The sequence below is a fragment of the Podarcis gaigeae genome (genome assembly GCF_964106915.1).
Source record: "Podarcis gaigeae genome assembly, chromosome: 1".
In the NCBI taxonomy this organism is placed as follows: Eukaryota; Metazoa; Chordata; class Lepidosauria; order Squamata; family Lacertidae; genus Podarcis; species Podarcis gaigeae.
In genome coordinates, this window is record NC_139678.1 from 50,594,171 (window position 1) to 50,619,072 (window position 24,902).

At 40.5% G+C, this 24,902-nt stretch overlaps 2 protein-coding genes and 1 long non-coding RNA gene across 15 annotated transcripts in view; 2 read left to right on the plus strand and 1 right to left on the minus strand.

Annotated features, from left to right (window-relative positions):
- Positions 1 to 2,718, plus strand: LOC310851382. The gene is made up of 2 exons (XR_014567735.1): positions 1 to 456; positions 1,282 to 2,718. It is a non-coding gene; the product is annotated as an uncharacterized lncRNA (long non-coding RNA).
- ATG13 (autophagy related 13) lies at positions 1,829 to 24,148 on the minus strand. 13 transcript variants are annotated; one of them, XM_083750914.1, is made up of 19 exons: positions 20,076 to 20,267; positions 19,264 to 19,360; positions 18,340 to 18,421; positions 17,540 to 17,620; positions 16,738 to 16,857; positions 16,093 to 16,139; positions 14,711 to 14,851; positions 14,150 to 14,190; positions 13,607 to 13,703; positions 13,268 to 13,366; positions 11,947 to 12,034; positions 10,213 to 10,311; positions 8,412 to 8,522; positions 7,741 to 7,880; positions 6,793 to 6,910; positions 6,398 to 6,475; positions 6,102 to 6,218; positions 5,194 to 5,322; positions 1,829 to 3,581 (listed from the first exon to the last, which is right to left on the minus strand). In XM_083750914.1, exons 3-19 carry the CDS (start codon positions 18,406 to 18,408, stop codon positions 3,504 to 3,506), a joined length of 1,653 nt encoding a protein of 550 aa, XP_083607040.1. In that variant the 5' UTR covers positions 18,409 to 18,421; positions 19,264 to 19,360; positions 20,076 to 20,267; the 3' UTR covers positions 1,829 to 3,503. The 13 variants fall into 13 exon arrangements, with proteins under 13 accessions (XP_083607040.1, XP_083607041.1, XP_083607035.1 ...); XM_083750915.1 differs by lacking the exons at positions 19,264 to 19,360; positions 20,076 to 20,267 and adding an exon at positions 22,934 to 24,144 and having other exon boundaries at positions 8,412 to 8,495; XM_083750909.1 differs by lacking the exons at positions 19,264 to 19,360; positions 20,076 to 20,267 and adding an exon at positions 22,934 to 24,144.
- HARBI1 (harbinger transposase derived 1) overlaps positions 20,103 to 24,902 on the plus strand; it is a gene marked incomplete at its 5' end in the record, with an annotated part of 9,508 nt that continues 4,708 nt past the window's right edge. Inside the window, 3 exons of the mRNA XM_083755221.1 lie at positions 20,103 to 20,169; positions 22,299 to 22,459; positions 23,329 to 24,006. Coding sequence (XP_083611347.1) covers positions 20,103 to 20,169; positions 22,299 to 22,459; positions 23,329 to 24,006 — 906 coding nt within the window. The remainder of the gene's footprint in view (positions 20,170 to 22,298; positions 22,460 to 23,328; positions 24,007 to 24,902) is intronic.

Below are 24,902 nucleotides of genomic sequence, written 5' to 3' on the forward strand. Positions count from 1 at the left end.
AATTGCTGTAAAACATGTTGATTTTTTAAAAAATGAAATTGTATTTCAGTAACTAAAGTAGTTGAAGAGTTAGCATTTTCCAGCAGCTCTACCACTTATCTCTTTAAAATAAGACTTTTCACTAGGCCTCTGGCTGACAGCTCAAGTAAGTTACATAACATTTTTATTGGAAAGTATATGAATACATGTTGAAGTAACTCTTGAAAATTAGTTCCAAAGAAATATAATTGAGGACCCTTTTCCTTTCAACCAAAACACTTGTAAATTATTAGCTGTGTACAGTGGTACCTCGGGTTACAGACGCTTCAGATTACAGACTCTGCTAAGGCAGAAATAGTACCTTGGGTTAAGAACTTTGCTTCAGGATGAGAACAGAAATCGCGCAGCGGTGGTGCAGCTGCAGCAGCAGGAGGTCCCATTAGCTAACGTGGTACCTCAAGTTAAGAACAGTTTCGGGTTAAGAACAGACCTCCAGAACGAATTAACCCGAGTTCCACTGTATTCTCATTTACTGCAATAAAGTACCACATAAGGAACAGTAAGATATCTATCTTTGAAAGTCTGAAAAAAACTGGATCCCCGTTCTACATTAGTAAATTAATATCTTGATCAGATCTAACTAAGGAATAATTTACTCTTAAACTGAACCAAGTAGCAAGACTTGGAAAACCACAAAGAAAGCAGTATAAAAAACCCAGCAGCGCTGCATATTCCGTGCATAGAGGAACATCTGTATTTATTGGGCCCTTCCATGGCAGTTCTGTGCAGATATATTGGTCTGAAGCAAATGGGACAGGCAGCAACTGGCTAACTTCCTTTAACTATTGCAGCATCTTGGCACGAAGAGGAGAAACTATACAGGCATTGCCATCATATGGAGAAACATCAGGGGGAAGCTGCAAAAAATAGTTGCGAGTGATCTAGTAACTATAATTTGGCTGGTAGGGAGGCAAATGTCACTTGATCATTGCAGCGGGATCAGCCACTCTGCAAGTAACTAACCAGAGAGCAGGCAGATGTTCCCTTAACAGATTCTCTTGTCAGTGCACTAAAGCCAACTTATGTAGACATTATCTCCATAGCAGTACAGTGGTACCATACCTCGAGTTACAAACGCCTCAGGTTACAAATGATTCAGGTTACAAACTCCGCTAACATGGAAGAGTTACCTCAAGTTGAGAACTTTGCCCCAGGATGAGAATGGAAATCGTGTGCTGGCGGTGCAGCGGCAGCAAGAGGCCCCATTAGCGAAAGCACGCCTCTAGTTAAGAACAGTTTCAGGTTAAGAACGGACCTCCGGAACGAATTAAGTTCATAACTAGAGGTACCACTGTACTATCATCATCAGCTGGTCTTGGGAAAACCATTGGTCACCTTGTAGGTCATTATAGGAATATAATTTCATTGTGCTATATTCCCGTCTGGCTAGAAGGATGAAGAATTCCCAAAGCACCTAACAAACCACAAAAGGCCCTGGATCAGACATTACACAGTTTGTGGCATTTTGCAAGAGACTTTTAGGGGTAGTTTTGATATTGATATTACTTCTGCCAAAGACAACTACCCAGGAGCACTTTAGGCCAGAGACTGGGGTTAGATCATGTTTTTTCATGGACCAGTGTCATGCAAAGGTATTGCCAGTAGGTATTGAGAGTTAGTAATGCAAAACAGCAACATGCTTGAAGGCAAGAAATTGGAGCTTCAGCTCATTTCTGTCCAGCAGTAGGGGTGAGAAACCTAGAGAGGTTACATGGTTAAATGATGGCTGTTGCCTAAAACAAACCAACCCCCTTCATCAACAAGAAATGGAACCATATACTTCAGGAAGTTAACATCTCATTACTTTAATCAGGAAACCATAAATGGTCCTTCATGTCCACAGTCATAAGAAATAGTTTATAAGATAACAGGTTGCAGGGAATGGTCTTCGGCATTTTACAGTACAATCCTAAGCATGTTTCCTCAGAATTAACTTCCACAGAGTTTAATGGGATTTACTCGCAAGAAAGTTTGCACAGGATTGCAGTCTCAGCCTGGTTTCTAATGAAAAGGAAGAAAGAAGTTGTGCCCAGAGTCTAACTTATCCCTGAGCTGATGCTTAGTGTTGTTTTTCCTTCCCCATATTTGGTGAAGAACAGAGCAGGCAGATTAAACACATAGCAATGTCAGCCAATCACACTGCTTAATGGCTAAGTCATTACAAAAATAAACTTTTAGCCAATCAAAACCCCATCAATTAAAACAAGTACCACAAACTTCTTTAAAATGTGCTTGTCTGAAAAAGCTACTTTCTAACTACGTGCAGATCACAGCGAATGTATAAGCCTGTCAGAGACAATCATTTTAGAAACTTTCTACCAGTGCACTGCATCAACATGTGCATTTTTATTTATGACATCCACAGACCCAACAGGGCAGAATGGAAATCGAGTCACCAGAAGAGATCACTTTGAAAGCATAACCATGTCTGTTTCTGAAAATAAGTATTATAGTTTACCCTGCAAACGGGAGTGGGGGAAATGACAGCTGTTTGGAACAACATACTTGCAGTGACAAAGGACAAAGCAGCCTATATGGCTACTTTACAAAGTGAAAGCATCCACATACAATTTTTTTAAATATAGGTTTCCTTTAGAGTAATAAATATTTCTTATTTTATGATAGAGCAGCAACATTTGAGGGGAATAGAGGAAAGAACTTTGGACTAAAGACCCCCCCCCCATTAAATAACCCTAGAGAATTAGGATTCCTAATTCATATTTACACCTGCTGACTGTAAACACAGCCTACAAACTCTGGATCTTCTCCAAATGCCACAGACCATGCTTGTGGTCTTGGGAGGCAATATATTGACACACACCGTGTTGGCAGGTAATATACAAAAAACAATTATTTTAGCGTCTGTGGCTTACTTTGAAACTGCACTAGACAATCAGGTCAGGCCCCTCAATTCTTGTTTCCACACAGATGTGCAACATTGTGTTTGCTTTGTTTAGGGCACCACTGGTGAAAAACGGCCCCTTGCCCTTATGTTTTAGCTGCACTTGCTGAAGGCAAGCTGGTGTTTGAACCACGCTAGCAGAATCTACAGTGCTCACAAGACAGTTACATTTAGTTAGAGTTATTTCTGCTTGGCGTTACTGCAGATGCAGGGAAAAAGACTGTCCCCAGGAAACCAGATTGTAGAGCCCTGTTGAGGGAGGAAGAAGCATTGGTGTCTCTCAACATATGAGAAAACGGAAGAAGAACGGGCCTTGATCTTGTTTCCTAATGCATTGTATTCAATACGAACTTCACACGGGTAGGAAAGCAAGTCACACTCTTCCCAAGGACTAGTTCAAAGAGATACAGACCACTGTTTCTGCACCTGAAGAGCAAAGCAATAGTGCCTACGAAATTGGGGGATGGGGCAGAACAAGACACTAAGGGAAGAAAGGCAGAATGCATGGGCTTCCTTTTCCAGGGTGTCTAAAAAGTTCAATGCTGCTGTAGAATAAGCCATTTTACTGTAAGGTCTCTACAAAGGCATCAAATTCTTTGACATTTTTCTCATGGACAGCCAGTTTATCTGGTAGAGAATCCTGTGAAGACAAAGAAAAATTATCAGTAGCTACATTAGCCAGTTCTTTTTTCTTTAACATAATACACAGCAGGTGTGGGGGCCCTCCAGATGTTGTTGAACTCCAACTCCCATCAGCACCAGCCAACATGGTCAATGGTAAGGGATGATGGGCATGGTAGTCCAAGAGCATTTGAGGGACCACAGGCTCCTCACCCCTGAGACACAGGAATAAAAGAGGTAGTTCAAAAAACATAAAACAGAAAAGCAGAGTAAGGCATAATTAATAATAATGCTTTATCTGAAGACAGATTTGATTCAATAGATTCAGCACAACATTACTATCAAACTATGAAATGCTCTCAAGATTTCCCAACCTGTATGCACAGCTACCCTGGAAAGGAGTAAAATGCTGTAAACAGCATCTATCCAAGTCCATGGCTTGTTTGCAGCTGTGAAGGTGCATGAGATTGTGGCCTCTGAAATTTGCTGGAGCAGCTTTAGGACAATAACACTTGTCAGCCTGCTGCTAACAGATGGCAACTTGCAGGGATTTTCTTTAAAAACCTTTTGTACATTTTACAGAGTTTCAGAGGCAAAAACAAACATGTCATTAACCATGAAGAGCATATGATCTATAATAAAGCAGAGAAAACAAAAGGGAGGGAGAGAAGAATGTGAGCAAATGCAGTCAGACTTGCTCGGCTACAGTTGGGAATGAAGACTGAAGAGTTAAGACAAAGACCTCATGGGAAAGATACAGTGGTGCCCCGCAAGACGAACGCCTCGCAAGACGAAAAACCCACTAGACGAAAGGGTTTTCCGTTTTGGAGGCGCTTCACAAAACGAATTCCCCTATGGGGTTGCTTTGCAAGACGAAAAAAATCTTGCATCCCCCCGCGGGTTTTTTTTTGTTTTTTCGCCCTTTTCTTAAGCCGCTAAGCCGCTTATCAGCTGTTCCGCTGATAAGCCGCTTAACAGCTGATCGCTGGAAGCCGCTTGACAGCTGTAGCGCTAATCCGCTAAGCTGTCAATGGGCTTGCTTCACAAGACGAAAAAACCGCTAGACGAAGAGAATCGCGGAACGAATTCTTTTCGTCTAGCGAGGCACCACTGTATGCTCAAGGGGCAGGGGGAGCACTGTGCTTAAGGAATCAGTTTTGCACATAGGAGAACATTTGAAGTTGTGACTGAGTGCAGGATACTGTCTGAGGGAGCTAAGGATGGTATAATTTTGAGGATGTAGGGAAGCAGGGAAAACACCTTGGATGATCTTGTAACAACATATTTATGTTTTACTTCAAAACGTTACTTCTTCATATACTGTGCTTTATCTCAAGGAACCCTACAAAAACCCTGTAAGGCATGTCAAAATGATTATTCCAGTACATTTCGTGGGTGGTAACTGGGGCGGTCTAAGGTGTTGAGAAAGTGGCCTGCCTAAGGCCATGTATTTTTATAGCACTTACAAAAGATTTGAACTTGGCGCTCTGGCACTTTTGAGTTCACAGCACAGTTATCTAACACATTAAAGAATGAATGACCTGTTTGATCAGTCCTCTCAAATAAGGCATATTTGGTTTATGTATGGCAGGGAGCAATGTCCCTCAAACTGAAATCCCATTTTTGCATACCAGATCTTCTGCCATGGACTGAGCCCCAATATCAATGGAGAGGCTGCTAAGCTGAGGAGGATTCTGAAATTCACGGTAGAATGTTCCAAGGTCTATTGGGAGAATGTCATCCTTAGAAAATGCCGGTTTCTAGAATTAAATGGACAAATATCAGTCAGCTGTACATTGATAACACAACAGTGCTCTGTTCGATCATCATCTGATAATGTATTTAACCACTGTCAATGAAATGCATTCCATTGTTTCACCCAACAACAGCACAAGGTACAGCATATAGTAGAACATGTTTTCATCTTTCTCCTATCAAAATCGGTCATCTGGCTATTCTCTGGACTGCAGGTGAACCTTTAGTTTGTAGTGTGTGGTGTTATATTGCTTTTACTATTTTTGTTGGGAGCCGCCCAGAGTGGCTGGGGCAACCCAGTCAAATAGGCGGCATATAAATAATAAATTGTTATTATTATAACCTGTGTTGTAGACCACCTTCTTAGATACTGCTCTTTGCTCATGTCACCCTATAGTCTGAGTGATGTAGAGAATTTGCTGAGATTGATTTGGGGTGATGGTTTGTGAAAAGGGCCACTTTTGGACAGAAGGCTGCATCAAATAGCCTTTGCGTTCTACTCCTATGAGTAAAACCCATCATGGGTTCTTAAGAATAAAAGTTTCAGGTCTCTCAAAAGGGTCCAGCATGCTGGAATTCCTGCAAGCTCAGTCTCTCAATATTTTGGGAGGCCACATCAGTACACTTCTGCTTTTTAATGAAATAATATTCAGAGCCATTTGCCCCACATTGGTTCTGTGAAGATGCCTTTTCCCAAGGATTTTCATATATTTTAGCATTTCAGTTCTGCTTCAGACATCGAGGCGAAGGTTGTATGTGTATGTAAAGGGCTGCATCAACTTACAAAATCAACCATAACAAAATCGTCATGGATGTTCCCATTGCTGCTGCCACTGGAGCCCACTGAGTGTAGGCTGCCCTGGAGGGGAGACTCTATTTCTGGAGAGTCAGGAGGATTCACCTGTTGAAGAGATCCAAGTGTCAGACCAACATACCCAAACACTGGCATGAGGGAATTAAATGGATGCTAAAAGTTACGTTTTTCAGTCAGAAAGCACAAGCATGCTAATGGCTGGGTTAGGAAATTCAGACCCACTCAAATCTGAGAAGGCAGGACTGAGCAAGACTGGCATTTCTTACCATGGGGTCATTATCTTCTGGCTCAATGTTCTTGGGAGCAAACATAGCAAAAGGAATGTCCAAACTGGCCATGGTCACCTAGAAAGGATCAAAAGACAGAATCCCAAATGTTCAGTCAAATGCCGCTCCTCTTACCCAGCATGCAACACAGCACTGTGAATCTTCAAACTATGATCAACTAATGTTCAAAGAAGAAAGAAATAGAAAGGCTGCTGTTGTTTTCTGCCTCCTGTGTCAAGGAAGAGGATATTCCTTGTGTTTTTTCTTTCCTAAAGAACAGCACATCATAGAATTTCAGAGCTGGAAAAGATCTTGTCCAACCTCTTGCTCAATGCAAGACTTGCAACCACCATATTTCTGACACAAAGTCTCCAAGAGCAATGAACTTAAATTACCTGGTTGATAGGTTTATTGACAAAGGCTCCCACCTTCCGCACAAATATTGTCTCCCAGAGATCATGTGGGGACCCACTCTTTCCTTCACTGCTGTTAGATACAGTTTCTGTGTCCTCACTGAGAGAGAAAAGAGAAGGGGTATTAATTGATTTCCTTTTGTTTTTCTTGCTCTGCACGAGCTCTGGAATGAAGCACTGGTACATGAGAGTGTATTATTTGTTTACCCATATGTTGTACTGCAGGTACAAAAGGCAGTATTCTACACACAAAGGACAATGCATAATGTGTAAAAAGTATCAGCAAAGTTCATGGTGAATCAAAGTTATCTCAGTAGTCATCCCAAGTAAAACTGAAAAGGCCCTCTCCTGGGTACCCACTTGCTGTATTTCAGATACTGGTGAAGGTGGTGATCCCAAAGGAAGGTATCCAAAGTGGAGTAGAAATCCTGGACAGACTCCTGATCATATCCCTCATTGATGCAGGTACAGGTGTGGAGAGGGAGATTACAGCCATATGAACAGGGGCACTACCCAGAGATGGAATTCACGTGAACAGGCCCTAGACCAAATAGTGCCCCCTACACCTGTTCAGCTTTTGAAAGCCCTATTTTTTATTGCATTTGTATCCCATTTCATGACTTTGAGGTGTAGTATGCATGGATGATTTATTCCTGTCAAATATGGTGATTAATTGGCACATGTGGATCTGTCAATCTGTATATATTGATATCACACATAAACATAAAAAACACTAAATTGGCTTCTTCTAAGCTTGTGGGAGCTTCCTAACATTAATTGAAATGTACTAACATCAAGAAATTGAACTGTACAGCAGTGCTGGCTGGACCAGTATTAAATAGTGTTACAGCTTATAGCCTAGCAAATGAATTATTATTTTTAAAACCTGTAGTAAGACTATGAATCACCATGGAGAGATGGAAAACTTACCTGCTAGCTGGAGTAACTGCAGAGTAGTGACCCCCATCCAAAGGGGTGCATGTGGCCATTCTCTCATGATCAGCCTGAGTGCCATGAACTGGTTGGCTAGGAATCAAGGGCACTCCTCCATCCTTCCCTGGAACCATCAACTGGAGGAGAAAGGGATAATAAAATTAGATGTTTTAGTATTCATTTAAAAAATCTCTAGGCTCTTTTATTTTCAAATGTATGGTTGCCTGACTCTCAATGATAGGTAGCTGACAGCTGGTTACATGTTATACTCATGATATGAGAAACAGCCTGGTTCTGCCTGAAGGCTTCCTACCAACAGGTAAAGAGAGCTGGAGAGGATCTCAGTCACTTACAATGAAGTTAAGACAGGGAGCACCAGAAGAAATTATCAACTAAGGAGAGTGATAACCAGACATGACAAAGAAAGCTGGGCACTGGCCCCACATTCCCAACACTTGACTAGGATATCCTCCAGTTTTCTTTGCTTTATGGCAGAAAGCCTTCAAATTTCTTAATAGGCAAAGGAAGGCTGCTTCTCATGTTGCTCAGCTCTGACTGTACCCTACAAGTAAAATAATGGGGTAAGAATGGATAGAGAAATATGTCAACAGTTAAGGAACAGAGTTAGCTATGAGACATATAAAATGGTCTCAAACCTCTAAGAATACCTGGTGAGGATGTGCAGCACTCAAGCCGCCAGCAAAGACTACTGGGTAGGCCAGGTCAGCTGATCCAACTCCCAGGGCTGTAGGCTGATAAGAAAGACGAGAGCTGGAGAGCTAAGAAATGAGAGGGGGAAAGGGAAAGGGAGAGAAAGGGAAAACCCCACACAGTCTGAATAATTTTCAGAATTACTGGAAAAGGCCAGGAAAAGAAATCAGATTTGCAGAATAAGATACTAGGCTGGAACTGAGGAAGTCTGAGCCACATGCACACACAAAACCAAACTAAACCAAACCAAACCAATCCTAGACATCTTTACTTAAAAGAAAAAGTTGCCACCGATTTCAATGGAACTTATTTTAAAGTTGTGTTTAGGATTACCAGGGACCACTCTCAAGCATGGATTTTGCTTAAAAATGATGCACAACACCTACAAATGATGGAGATGGCATTCATATAGGACTGAGACGATAGTATGAAGTGTGTTGACGAATAACATGCTGGACAAGAGAGCAATTACTTAAAAGCTGTGTTTATTATTTGTTTTCTATGAGGTTTTTTAAAAATAACTGTTCTGTGTTTTTAATTGAAATGTTTTATTTATTATTGTTATACGCTACTTCAACTTCCTATTATTTTCACTGCCTTTATTAAATAAATGCTAAAGAAGAAGCCTGGAAAACCATTGCTCTGACAGCAGACTCTAACTGTGGATATAGGTTCATTGTCAAACAAATCATGTGACCAACTGCATGCCTCTCTTTGACTCTCACACCAAGAAGGGCAAAGCCCGAACATAAAGCCTCACATTCTGCATCTCAGTTATAGAGGCAAAAGTTTCCAGAGCAGGCATTTTATAGTCCTCAATGTGAAAGCCTACCTCATAGCCAAAACCTTCCTCTGCTTAATATTTTAAAAATCTTTAAATTGTATATATAACCTAATAAACAATATCATTAAGAATACTACATCAAACCCTTAAAAGAACAGTTGTGTAAAAGCATATAAACAAACAAAAACAGGATTTCAGGGAATTCAAACAAATAAAAACAGGACTGTTTTCAAAATGACTCAGGTAACATTAAAAAATAGAATCTATTGGTATCACACTCCCAAAGCACAGTCTGACACAGCTACAGAAATTGGACAGCAAAATATTAAATTCCTCACTGGGCTATCAGAAAGCTCTGGAAAAGAAACAGAAGAAATGGCTATGTGGAATACTGGGCTCACAGTAATTAATTAATGTGCTCCATAAGCCAATGTCTAAGGCCAACTGTAACAAAATTAATCTGCTAGAATAAAATTGACTCCTGAGGTACAATAACTGCTTCAGCCCTTTACAATGGTGACAATAAACTTTTAATTTCTTCAGAGGTGAAAAATACTGTTTATTTCCTGTCCCCATGTCAACTCAAGAAAACATACAGCAATTTCCAGAAAACTGTATTCCACGAAGCAATCAGTATTCTACAATTGCTGTATACAGTTTGCCCTGTGGTCTAAACTACATATTTTCATTGCTTCTTTGCAAATTTCCTGTTCAGCAATAAAGACAATAAATTTATAACTTCAGAGATGTTTGATTCATTTTCTTTTCTAAAAGGTAGTCAGTAACTGAACAGATTTTGCAAACGTCTAAGCACATTAAATTCAAATGCATGTTTTATTTTAGGCTAACCAGCCTAAAGAGCCAAATCTAAGGAAAATGATTTACTGGTTAGTGAAAAAATACTTTTGTCATGCACCTTCTTTATTTTAAAGGTGTTGTCAGGCCAAACATATTTTTTTCTGCTATGAACTCACTTGATGTGAAAAGGTCAGCCCCATCAAAGGGCCCTTCAATGTTTCCGTCACGACAGGAGGAGGGGTCTGAAAATGTGCTTTAGTGACAGTAAATACACACTGAACACAGACGCACAAAAGAAAACACAAAAGGAAAAGAAAGAAAAGGACTTCAGAAAGAAAAACTGAAAAGAGTTGGATAAAGTGAATGTTGGTGAGGACTGTGGCTACAGCTATGAGAAACATTCATACATGTCAAAGAGTTGCAGAATTGCAGTTGAGCTGCATGCCTTATAAAGGGTTTAAAATGTCAGGAAACTGTTGTCCGCTTTTTAAAAAAAGTGTTCCTAGTTGTAGTCTTTATCAATGAATTCACTGCTGATCATATATAACCAACAGCCTGAAACTCTTTTCTAAAGTCAGATGTAGTAGGAATTATTATTATTATTATTATTATTATTATTATTATTATTATTATTGATCATCTTAACAACTAGGCTTGAATAGCTGTTGGTGACAACTGAGCGAAGGGGGAGCTATATAAAGTGGAGATCACACTAAGTCCTCATGCATCTCAGTGATCAAAGCAATCTCCAGTTGCACTAGGCTTGAAGGTTCAATACAAACAGTAAGACAATAGGCTTTGTCAAACACTGTGTTTTTTTTAAAAGATACCTCACCCTGTTACAGAGCAGCTGAGCACAAACCCTATCAAGAACAGAGAAAAAGCCTTGAGCCACAAACTCATCAGCTGTGCTGACTGTCAAAGTCAGAAGCCATGTGTCCTCAAACTAGAGTTTGATTGAGGCAACTGAAGTAACAGATTCAGAACCTTTTATAGGAACTTGTTTCTTCTGTGATATTTGACTGGGCAACCAGGGGAGCCCCTAAGCATAAGGCAAAAATCTTTAGAGTGCCCCAAAATATACATAAATTGGAACGGGACACTTTGATCCAGGAAAACAGGGGTGAAGCAGAAGGCTGTGCCCAACCCACAGCTGCCTATAGAGCATGCCCTCATCCTCTAGCCTGAAGTTAAGATATGATCCTCAGCAGTTTCCTAGGATTATGTGCACCACAAGTGTTACATGCCTTCTCCTTCCCTAACAACATCTGTTTACATATCTTCTCTTCTGGAAATGCAATCAGAAACTCATTTCCACCCCAGGGTTGCCCTAGTGAAGGAGATTCGAAAACTAAACCTTCAACACCAACTGCACAGCTCCAAAGGCTCTTTGCCAGTCTTTTAAATCTATTGAATACATCGGCCTGAGTATGCAAAGTTTTAAAAGGAACAGAGAAGAGAAAAGTGACCCATCTTCAAGTTTTTTACAATTGCCAGGTATAGAGAAAGGTTTTTAAATTGCAGCAGGATGGAAACAGGTGAATACTCTGCAATCAACAGATTGTCAGCAAAATTGATTCAGAACTTAAATTGTACTCTGTGCAATCAGGTGTGACCAATACCACATTATTTTATCTATAAAGAGACAGAATTTTTGTAGAAGTGAAATGTATGCACAAGGAAATTTATCATTAGGCACAGATGCAGTAAACTATCATTTAGTTTTCAGTAACCTTCATTTTTGTATTTGTCTAACAATCTGTAATATTCAATTTCTTAAAACGTTAACTAAAAATACAAGTGTCTGTAAACTAAAACGTGCCTTGTTGGCAAACATGACAGTACAGCTAGCTGCCTCTCTGAAAGAGGCATGCTGGAAAACATACAATGGTCTCTGAAAAATTGTTTACCTGTGATGGTGGAGAAGTAGAAAAAGAGGTGGTGCAGGCTTCTTGAGAATCTTCCACTGATGGGTATGCATTTTCCTCACCAGCTGTTCTGTAACAGGAGGAGATAAACTTCAAAATGGGAATGTTCAATAAAACGCAAGATTTAATGTACATACAGAGACAGACATTGTAGACAGACCCAGAACATCTGAGTGGAGTTGAAAGGAGAATTATGAAGGAGCTCTAACTCTTTCCTTATCGGGGTTTAAATAAATGCTACTAGATTAAGATTTTATTTGTCCAGGAGAAGGATGAAACATTATTCTCATATCTGCCTTCTAGTTTTTGTTAGGAAGACTCTTCCTGATAAATGTTACCTATACTACCAGCTGTAGAGCATAGCTGTCAACGTTTCCCATTTTAAAAGGGAAATTCCTTTATTCCAAATAGGATCCTTCACAAGGGAAAAGTTGACAGCTATGCTGTGGAGATGTACAAAATGGAGCTTCAAAGCCAGTTTAAAGCACCTTATCATTGCTTTTGGTCTGACTGCAAAGGAAATGTTTATAAAATAAAACCTTTTACTAAAACCACCTTTTGATTTTGATGACCACTTGTTATGTATGCTTCAGTTGAGATTCCTGCACTGCAGAGGATTGGACTAGAGGACCCTTCAAACTCTAAAATTCTATGATTCTTTGTCAAAGTATTATACATTGCAATGGGTTGGCTCTAGGCTTCCCATAAGTGGAATTCCACTCACAAGATGCTTCCACTGGATAAGGAGGGGGTAGTTATTAATCAGTTCCTAGTTTCACTGCTCCTGAGGGTTGCAAAAAGTGAGGGAGATGGCATACCTCCGGTCCCTCTTCCTCCAGCAGAAGCATCTGCTGGTAAACATTCCCTTTCACAAATTAAAGTAGACCCAGTATTTGAAAACTATATGAAATAAATGAACCACAAATGCTTTTGAATGCTGACACTTGAGTGTACAAACACTAAAATCAATGCTTGCAATGCACTGTGTTAGCTTTCTTCTGCAACTCATTTCACTTAGCAGTAAAGAGTTTTCACTCTGCATACTATTTTTTTCTGATTATATACTAATGATGCAAATGAGAATTCATGTGAACCACTGTCTACGTGAACTAGAGAGAGTCTGAAAGTCTAAGAACCCTCTAGACCATATGCCATTCACCCACTTCTTATAGACTAGAAAATGAAGGGTTTTCCATTTCATGTAAGGACTTTTTCTTTTCTCCACCCAGCAGTGCATGATGTAGAGGCTCTGTATTTGGGAAGAACTGCCTTCACCTATGATCTGTGATTTGTATTTCCTCACCTGTAATTGCAGGGATGCATGGGTGAGGAGCTGGGGTAGGGACGGTCCACAAAGTGATCAATGATAATCCCCATGATAGGTGGGGTCCTCTCAAACTGCCTGCAATGCAACAAGCAAATGGTGTTATTCATAAGACTGTGTTGTCTTCTCTGCTGCAACCCCAATTCTGACAGCTAGACTGCTCTTCTGCATCAGTTAATGGGAAGCAGAGCATCCCCACAATTCAACCCTGCAACTCCACACATGAACAAGGAAATTGGTGTTCAGGAGCATGACTCAGGGCTACCAAATGGAAAGTGTCCTGGAAAATGTGGCTTAGTTTGACTCTCATGTTCTCACCTGGTAGACATGAAAGCTAGGTTGATTCTGTAGGCACAGGACAAAGTGATGGTGCCTAATGGAGTACCCACTGTCCCAACACGGACGGTCTGAAATCCTATGGAAATAGAAGAAAAAATACCAAATAATGATAATTAATAATAATAAAATAATAATTTAATTGTCAGCATTAAAGATAAAGATTGATTTGCCATTTCTCTGTTGCCGAATGACAGTTTATGTCATTCTGCTAGCACCAAAGGGATAACAATATGCTCTCCTGCCATATCCCTTACTGAAGGCATACCTCTTCCTAATAAAACTCTCAGCACCTTTTTAAAAAAAAGTTATTTTACTAATTGTGCTAGTCCATGTAGGGACTGATGCACTTGCTGTTAATAAACGTTATATTGCTATTATTGACCTCCAGTAAGGGAATATCCTAATTCCCCCTACATCCAAAATCCTTCATTTTCTTCTTATATTCTCCCTGACTGTTATGTTACTGGTATATAGTAGGTTTTTTTTAAGTCTTCAGCTAGTTTGTTCATTGCCAAACCATACCTTCTCCCAAGCCACTCAGCTGAACTTCTCCGAAGTATATCCTATGAGAGAGAGAGAGAGAGAGAGAGAGAGCGCGCGAGAGAGCGCACATTAAACATAGTCTACTAGGTAGTATAAAGTCAGGTGCACCAAGTGTTTATCATTGAGCTGTGTCTTCTGATTTACAAAGTACTTTACAAGATTAAGATTCTTTACCCATACAATATTTATCTGAGTATTATTGCCTTTTACCATTGTAAGACCCAATTCAGGCTTGCCTTTTCTATTTAAAAAAGATCCCCCCTCACCCGCCAAACCTTTAGCAGTCCGAAAACTTTCTACCAGACATGTTCTAAGACAAAGATGGGAGGAAAAAGTTATGTTTTAACTAAGGATCCTTTTAAAGGAAACAACTGAGGAAGCAAGTTGGCTTTTAAAGGGAAAGATATTCTAAGAATATGGAGAAGCTAAAGAAAAATAATGAAGCGTTGATCAAGAATTGCAAAATACCATAGGAAAAAATGAGTGGGAAAAGTGCATAAGAGCCAATAGTTCTATTGTTTCTATTTCAATATTTATTACCTGTACAATATTACATATTCATGACCTTGTTTCCTAGAGAGTCTGTAGGCGGGAGTCACCCTTGTTATAGCAAGTAAAGACTTCAGTAATAGAGACAGTCTGTTGTACACAGTGTAGGAAACTTTGATTTCTTTATCACACCTAAAAAGCACACAGAAAGAGTTAGTCCAATATTCTCAATGAAGTGACACAAAGTACACCAATACAAGCTAGAGACAGTGACATTTGGGGTCTACATTAGATTTAGCCATGTAAAATAGAAGCAATTGAGATTACAACCTGCCCTTAGAAACACAATCTATTCATATACCTCATGCAATTTGTTCCCAAATAATATTTATCTAATTGCAAAAAAGTATTTGCAGAAGTTACAAATAGTCTTGAACTAGAATTAATTACTGTAAGTTTTTGAGCATTTTGAAGCTTATTTTCTTACAAAGCTTGTAGATACCTATATAATTATCTTGCATAATTCTTATTTGTAATCAATTAGAAATCCTTGTACTTCAGCACAAGATACACATGACTTTAAATACTGAACAGGTATGTTCTGTGAAAAGACACTTGAATTTCTCAGCTAACAGATACCAAGAGTTCTCTCTTACTTGAATGATAAATGTGATAAAACCTTAAGTCCCTTTGCAATTTTTCTATAGTCTAGGAGACAAGCAAAAGCTACGAAGCAGCAGGTGCTTGTGGCTAATTATGTTTGCCTGATGCAGAATTTTTTAAAAAAATCAGAACTAAACTGCTGACTCATTGTAGATAATTTAACTCCAGTGTCTTCTACAACATTGTTAAATCAAAACAGGCCATTTAAATCATGGGTCAATAGGAGGATTTATTTTAGAGCTTTCTGCCATCTAATAATAACTGCCCTTTTAGATCCAGGGTGGATTGATTTAAATTAGTCATTTAAAATCACCAACAACCAAAACAACCAACAGAAAACAACCTAATTTAAATCAACTTTCCTATTTCGTAATTCATGCATTTCCTAAACCTGAGTGCACACGGAGTGGTTGCTATTACCATTTAACCATATTGGCTTGCAACTATAGTCATTGAAGATAATCCAAACCTCACATGGTTTTAGCTCTACCCTGTTATATCTGCTTCAAGGCAAGTGGGGAAACTGTGAACATGACTAAGAACATAAGAAGAGTCCTGCTGAATCAGACCAAATAACTATTTAGTTGAGTATTCTGTTTCCCACAGTGGCCAACCACTGTGGGAAGCCCACAAACAGAACATGAGTGCAACAGCCCTCTCCCATTGTTGTTTCCCAGCAACTAGTATTCAGATGAAGTCCTGCGCCCTTATGCACTCAGTCAGCCAAGAAATATCTGCTTATTGGACAAGAATCAGCAACACACACTTACTTTTCATTCATTTCCAAACACCAAATTTCCAACTCCATGGAATCCCCCTGCAGTGGAAAAAGGAATGTTTAAATAACATCTTTGCGAGATGCTCAATGAATGGGAAAAACCTGCAAAATAGGTTTATCAACTTTTTTGATCTTACTGTGGTCCCTTTGGAAGTTGAATGGAGACACAAAATTCAAAATACTACACGTAATAATGAATTTGTAGCTATGGTTTACTCCTTCTGATTCATAAGTTTAAAGATTTGTATATATAAACAGGAGTACCTTTCCCCCCTTGTGAGATGCGCCCAGCTTCCTTTTGACTTCAAATGACAAAAATACCTACAAATGGCCTCAACAGTTTGGCCCCACCCCACATGCTTCTGATGGGCTGTTTGTTTGTTGAAAGCAGTTTGTTTGCTTGTTTAAAGCTCAACCCTATAAGTGGTAACCATCATACAGTTCATTTTTAATTTTTCTAATGATGATTATTTTAAAAACAGATACTGTATTTAGGCTGAAAAACTATTTTGGATAGTTAGGGTGCCTCTACACAACCCTCTATAAAGAATGTGACAACAACATAGTAACTGCAGTTTATGACCTAGGGTGGCTCTTTTTTATGTATAGACTCTCCTTAACAGTGTCCAATACATACCTCAGAGGTTTTGAGAGAGATTTCCACACACATTGACCGCCCAACAGCAGGCAGCTGTCCTGCCAAGGCTTTTTTTGCTTCATGGGTAACTTCTGGGATATCTTTGATTGCCAAGTTGAACTGCAAAATTAAGAGAGTTGATTTTACTTTTGAGGAACTTATTTGAAAAATCTACCATGTGTCACACAACATGAATGTATGTATTGGAACTTACAACTTACTGTATTTACTCAAATGTAATGCACACCTTTTTTTGCCAAATTTCATCACAAAAATTAGTGTGCGCATTAGATTTGATGCCGCATTTACATTCACAAGTAAATACTTTTTTGGTTTCCAGGTTTTGAAATTTGAGGTACACATTAGATTCGTATAAAGATGACAATAGGACAAAACAATCTCTGCTGTCACACACTGATGATTACTAATAACAGTCTTGCTTTACTTTTTTTTTTGTAAAGCAGATAATATCATCACAAAAATTTCCCAGCTCCTTCCTTGTTCTCTCTATTTACAGTTCCTCTCTTGAGAGCTTTTATCAGAGCCACAGATGAAAAGCAATTAAGAGAAATCTACCCAGAATCAGCTGAGGTAGAAACTATTCAGACATATATATTATTTTTATATCCAGTACCACAAAATGCCCAAATAGTAGTTTTATGTGGTGAAAAAGAAAAGGAATACTGTTTTAACATTTTTGCATGGTTCTAGTTCTGCAGTTCTGCTTCAGTCTTTTGTTTCCTGTATCTTAACATGACACAAGTATGGGAATAATGGGATTGCTATGAGGAATATAGTTTACCCAGTCAGAGCCTGTTGGCGAGGATGATGATCGAGTACAGATTTTTTCACCAAGTCGGGCCTGGACAATCACTTGTACAGTCTGAAAGAGAAAATATGAGATTTGTGAGAAGTCAAGATTTGTTACTAAACAGGAGAGAGATGAGATGAAACACATAAAAAAAGTAACCACTTTCACTACTTCAGTGTTTTTGTTGGTCTTCCATGATTTTATCCTTCCCCTTTTGCTGTCGAGATCATTCACCTCTCTTGTTGGTAAAACCATACATTTCTCCTTTAATCTGTACATACGCTTTACCAGCTTGCTCTGCAACATCTATACTAATCTCAGTCAATCAGCGCAGGACAATCAATGGATGCTATAGGATGCTGTCTATAAGCAAGGCTTTGATATCTAGATCCCTCCCTTCCCTTCCCTAACCTCACCACTGTGTGGCTTCCTGCTTTGTCTACCTGGAATCCCAGTTCCAAATCCCTTTCCTTGACTCTTAAGCATATGTCATTCAGTCCCAAGGTCTGCAGACAAGTCACCTGATAGTCAAATAAGAGCTTGTCATATTCAAAAGCTGGATGACTATGGGGCTTTGTTTTGATACTATAATCTATATTTTTAGAAATCCAAATGAAGTCAGAGATCAGCAGAAAATGTTGTTTTAAAAGGTTTTGACATTGCATCAATCAACATTATGGCACAGCAGCATGTGGCACTGCAATAAGTACAGGGAGTTTTGGTTTGTCACAGTGCAACAGGAATGTGGATTTATTTATTTTTTACTTCTATTCCAAAAAACAAAAAATTACCTTCAGGGCAAAAAATTTGATGAACTTGTCCAGGTCCTTCCTGTCCTGGGAGCTGAGGTCAGTGTCCATTGCATATGGAAATCTAGAATAGAACAGGCATAAATATTCCAATTTGTTACTAACAAGGAGAGCTTACTATATTATTTAAACTAATCAAAGTTAATGAACTTCAGGAAACTATGGTAATCTTAAAGAGACATAAAACTAATTTTAACCTTGCTGAGATAAATTTGTGTGATTTACATTAATAAACTACTAGCCACGAAGAGAATATGCACCAGTGAAAAGTTTATGTGCATTTTCAGAATCAGCTCAGTTGTTATGGGAACTGGAGCAGGAAAAGATCACATTTCATTTAAGCTGCTGAACTTGCTAGAACTAAGTGCCAAATGAGTTTGGTCATTATATGCATTTAAAGAAGCACATTTGCACAAAGCAACAAGAGTCTGCACATGGAAGTCATTCTTTGCATAAAAATTGACCTATGTAGGCAGCAGAGCAGTACTGGCAGGTGACTGACCCCCTGATGGCAGTATAGCTGATGATATTTTTATTGAGTCCTCCAACTGTGTTGCTGGAGTGGATATGTGGGCAGAGCTGGCATTTGTCATGTCACAGCCATACTGTAGCTATGTGCTAAATAAAAATAACAAGTCATACTTAGGAGCAGGTGCTAGTCTGTGAAAGTTCATGCCATAATAAATGTCTTCCAGATACCCCCAGACACTCCCCACCATCCCATCTCTCCACCATCCCAGAATGCTTCACAGGTACATTCCTTGAAACAATATAATGTTAAAATGCAATGGACTCAGCACTGGGCAAAAGTGCAAAGTACACCTGAATAATACTGTCTCTTTCTCTAAACAGGTGTGATATTTGATAAACTATTTCATTTCTTGATAAATGAACAATGATACCTACCTAGTTATAATGAAACTGTGACAGATAAAATGCAGTGTAGAACAAAAAGGGCCAACAGATTTGACCTAAGCTGTAGTTAGGAAAATTTGCATGTTTGCTTATATAACAGAATTTGACCAATATATGGATCATGAGCTGGATACAGACTAAGTCGTGCTTGAGAAGACCCACTGAAATCAATGGTACACAAATTGACTAACTTGTCCCGTGAATTTGAGTGGATCATGCTAAACATCACACACTATTTTTCTCAGTGATCTACCAATGTTACTGAACACAGCTGGAGCCTTAATGTCAGAATATTTATTTTCAGCCCAGAGGATAACCAACATTATCTAAAAGGTGATATTTTTTACCTATGAGCTTGTCAGGTCAGGGAACTATTGGGTTCTAGGCTTCAGAAAGCCTTTTTGCAACTGACATCCCCATCCTCACATGAAAATCAATACACACAAACTGTAGCACTTATCAAAATTTTCATTTTTGAAGTTTTGAAGAAAAACTTCCATTATATAATGGAAATCTAACACAAATTCACATATGTGACACACCTTCTTTGTGATGGTCTATTGTATATTTCAGACATGCTTGTGCTTTACTGCATGGTGGTAATTTCCACGGGACCAATCCTACTCTAAACCCTTGTTGCTTTTAGTGCCTCTTTCCTGAGTAACTATAATACACAGCATATCTAAAGCAAAATATTTCATTTATTATTATTTATATAACACTTTTCAGGTAAATCTCGCAAAAAAAATTAAATTAATAAGTATTAATTAAAACGGAGTAATAAAGCAGCAAAAACAAATTACAATGACTTCCCCCCCCCCAAAAGCTAGATGTCGCCTCCTCTCAGATCAAAACTGTTCTTCAATAACACTGTGGTGGCAGGTTTCTTTTTACAGGGTAAGGAAACAGCTTTCTTTGCTCTCCATTCTGGCAGACACATTTAAAACAAAGGGTGTTAAGAAATGAGTAACCTCAACCCATATAGTATTTCAATGAGAATACAGGATGGACAATTATACTGGTTATGTCTCTCAGTGCAGTGATTCTAGAACCTTCACAAGGTACTAGAATATCAGAGATACTTCATGATTCTCAGGTTACAGATCATTCACTTTGGGCCAAGCTGTAGCTCAGTAGTAAGGCATTAACTTTGGAGGCAGAAAGTTCCAGGTTTAATCACCAGTTAAAAGCACTTGGGTAACAGGAGGATGTGAAAAACTTTGGTTCAACAACTTTGAAAGCTACTGCCAGTCAAAACAACCAATACTGGGCTAGATGCACTCAGTATAAGACAGTTTTCTATTTCACAAGGCTTTCCAATTAACAGCAGCATTGCTTTCTCTAGTGCAAACTCCTTAAAAGCAGGAAAACATTTTAAAAGAGCCCAATAAAAAAATTCAAATAAAAGCCAAACCCATCTGGGTGACACACAAAGCATTTATGAACCTGCTCCTCCTTTGCCTGTTTACCATGTTTTGAGAGTAGGGAGCAGTTGTCTTGGCAACATTTGCATCACAATCTCCTAAGAGGAACAAGAAACACTAGATAGAGCTCCAACTTAGGGGTTGATTCTTTCAGGAGAAGTAATTATCCTTGAATTCAAGTCCAGGCAGATCTAATGTATGCCACCTCACCATTAGTCTTTCTTGGACCCAGAGAACTGAGTGTAATGTTAAAGGCAAGAAATTTCAGCCTGCTCAGTACCTAGAAAGGAGAGTTTGTGGGAATCCACTGTAAGTTACTGATTTCCTGAATTAAAAAAACAACAGCTACATGTAATAATAATCATAAATTATTTAACAACATTAGAAGAAAACTGACTATATAATATTTTGGGCCAGTAAGAATATGGAGTGCTTCTGTATAGTGCTCCAGTCAGCCAAGCCTTCCTTCCTTACACTCCTGGCATCACCCACCTCAGTCAATGTACTCAGCCTTCAATGGGCTGTTTTGACTCCCCTGCCTCAACCTAAAGATTTTTAGTACTTTTGCAAGCTGGGATACCCAGAAGCCTGCTGATATCTCTCTCTTGTGCATGCATGGTAATGTTTTGATTACATAAACACTGGCACTTGGATAATTGAATTTGCTCTTAGTACAGATTCTATGATAGAAAGCATAAGTTTATAAACAAGCTGGATCTCATTTTGTTCTGGAATGAAAATTAATTCTGTTACATTATGAACATATATTTCTAAATTTGGAGAAAATACTAAATATGATGTCCTAAAGACCTATGGTTCACTTATCCTCATTTATTATATTTCCTAAAATAGTGAGACAGCTTACAAGAATTCCCCATTTTGTACCTCCTGAGGGCTGCTTCCAATGTGCATAGTAATATGTGTACTTACAACACTGCCCACTATGTGCAAGAACCATATTCTGTTTGATTTGTGTGCGCACTACAGATGTCATCAAAAGCCATGGCTGGCTCTGGGGTCCCTCAGTGAATGCAGCATACATGAAAATCAACTAGAGCAGACATAAAATTCTAACACTTTACAAGGAACCCTATTGGCAGATATAGTACATAGAGGCATATGCCTTAATTCCTGTAAATATGAAGCAGCCCTATTTTAGGTTTTGAGGTAGATTTTCTTCTTGATAGGAACCAAACTATGATTATCAACTTTTTTATTCTTGTTGTTACAACAAACTGGAAGGTAGCACACATTGCTTAGTCCCTAAGTTAATATAAATTCTGGAGGAAAAGAAATGTAATTTTAAGGCAAATAAAAACATGTTTCTAAAATGCCTTTTCTCTTTTATTGAAATTCAAAAAAGCTAGTGATTCTAACTAAACTATTTTTTGTTTATGCGAATGGCCTAGTTTTTCCATTACACAATAGGTATTTTAAAGACCCAGAGCCACATTCCAATCCAGAGTTAGGCACACCAAGACTGAAATACTAAACATATTAACTAGAGAGAAAGTCCCACTCCTCGTAGCAGAATTGCACTCTTTTGGTTAAGATTTCAGTGAACTTAAGCATACTTGAATTTGTGTTGAATTGTGGCCCTAGAGTTAGAAAAGCCTCACATTATTTCAGTCACATTGTTGCCTGAAAGATTTAGAAATATCTCTAGATCAAAAGACCATGAGGTCAGATCACATGATGAAGACAAAGTATGCAGCATAAAGACTGGCAGCTTGATCCTCAAAGGAACACATGATGTAGAACTAGTTAGTGAAAATAGGTCCTGTGTTGCTGGAATCCTTTGAATACTGTTGCTTTAAAGCAGCTTAATCAGTTATCAACAGCAGATCTGAAACGTCAGTCAACAAAACTCCCTTTTGGCAAGGTCATGAAATAAGTTACAGATATATTCAAGCTCCCACATCACACATGCTAAGAAATTTAGTGGTGCAGCTGGGTTTAAACCCAAGGTCATGCACGTGCCACGTCATACGTTGACTACATCACATCCTCAAGGTTTTATTTTCAGTACTCCTTAGGTTCTGAAAGGTTTGTCTAGAAATAAACAGTCCTCACAGCCCTATTTTCCCTACTACCCACAACTCTATACAATCAGACTGTGATCCGCTGCTCTCCCCACCCCTACCTACTCTGTGGGAGCAGACCCATCACCCTACTCCAGCAGAAGCCTAGTCGAAACCCATCAAATTATGTGCATCTGAGGTGCAGGGGGGAATTACCTGCGGGGAGAAGGCTGAGGTGACGGCTCGGGGTCTCATTCCGGGGACGAGCCCGGAGGCTATCTTAGTCCCTCCTCATGGTCAGACCCAGTGGGCCTCTCCGAAATCCTCGGGGCTTGTTTCGACTCGAAGGGCTGGAAGGTGCCGCCCTCGCCGCTCCTGTGGCTTCTTTCCTCGGAGAGGAGACGTGGCAGTGAACGTCCTTTGCTGGGGCCACCTCAGGGACCCCAATGGGGGCTCGCAGCACCAAGACCCCTCCGGCCCCGCAGACTTGAGGGCCGCCCGCCTCTCGTCTCCCTTCTTCCTAGCGCACCTTTCGCGCTCGGCTCCGCTGCCCAATTCCCGGGCGGGACAAGGCTTTCCTCAGCCCCGTCTGGGAATATGGCGGGGGGTAGGGGTTTCGTAGATTCGTTGCCCAAGTCTGCCGGGAAAACAGCGCCTGCTGGGGAGAAGGCCTGTTGGGACCTTTGGTCCCGAGGCGGGTGACCAATATCCGGCCTCCACTCGCCGCTGCCCAGTGCTTGGTCCAGCCCAGGGAAGGGGTTGGGAATGCCCGAGCCTGGCTGGCCCGCGTACGAGTGGTCTCCGCTTGCGCCGCCCCTTCGAGGAAGGCTCTGAGGAACCGGCGCCGGCCTTCGAGGAGAAGTCGCTCAGGCCCTACGAGCCGACCTGCCCGTCGTCGCAGGTTACACATCCAGGGTGTCCCTCACGGCCGCAGACTCCCCCTGCAGCCGCCGCCACCGCCGCCATTGCTGCTGTTTGTTTTCATCCACTCAGGGCAAACGGGGAGCGCTGACTCTGCATCCGCCGCGGCACTTTCCACAGAGACGAGGACCCGCCTCCCGTTATCAGCGACCCCCTCCCCGCCCCAGTGGGCCAGCCCGCAGACGTTAATTATCGGCGGGAGGCGGGAATGCCCACCTGGGAGGCTTAAAGGGGTGAAGGGCCGGTCTCGTGAGGAATCTGCGATTGGGAATGAACAGGCCGGGCGTCGTGAGAGGGACTTGGAGCTCCGCCTCGGGATCCGGGTGCTGGGAAGGGACTTCGGGACAGGCTCCCCTTGCGCTATCGGGGTAAATCGGGGGTCCGGCGGAGAGGGAGGTGTAGACGTGTAGCCGCGCCGCGAAACATGCTTATATCCTGCGCTTTCAGTCTTTCTCCAAGCGCAGCCCGCTCTCCAGCTCCCGTCCTCCCTGGAAGACCCCTTTGCACCCCCCCCCCCCAGTCTTCTCCCCGCTTCTCTAGGGAGGAACTTGTAGTCCACCACAGGGCCGGATTTAGGTTTGATGAAGCCCTAGGCTACTGAAGGTAATGGGACCCTTTATATGTCCAGCTGTCCTTTGTCAACAACAAATTGCCGCTGTTTTTTGTGTTGAATACTGTATATACTATATGGTAATTTATGGACCTAATAGGTATCTAAAGCCGTTTGCACATAACAAATAGGAGCCTACACAACACAAAATACTGTTGCTGTATGTAGGTTTTATTTTATTTGTTTTTTATCTTATATTTTGGAAATGTACATCCATTTTTTCCCCTTTAATTTTTTTGGGACCCCCAAGAGAGTGGAGCTCTAAGCTATAACTTGTTTAGCTTATACGTAAATCCGGCACTGGTCCACCAGATGGTGTTGCACTACCGTTGCCACCATTGGCCATGCTGGCCGGTGCTGATGGGGAGAGTTGGAGCGGGTGAGATTTCCCACAACTACTGTTGGGTTACCCTGCTGCATGTTCCGCTTTCACAGCATCCTCCAATAAGGCAAATTCATGCCCCTTTCGCAGAGACCTGCCTGCTTTTGAGCTCTCTTTTGCAGTTCCTGCTTCATCAGGTGCCCTTCACTTCCCACCACAAACAGTTTAATGCCTCGTTGCCATTCTTCTCCCTCTCTTGCACCCCTTCACCTTCCGTCATTTATGCTTTGGGTCCTTTAGGAAAGTCATTCCTGGTGGCTCAACCGAGAAGC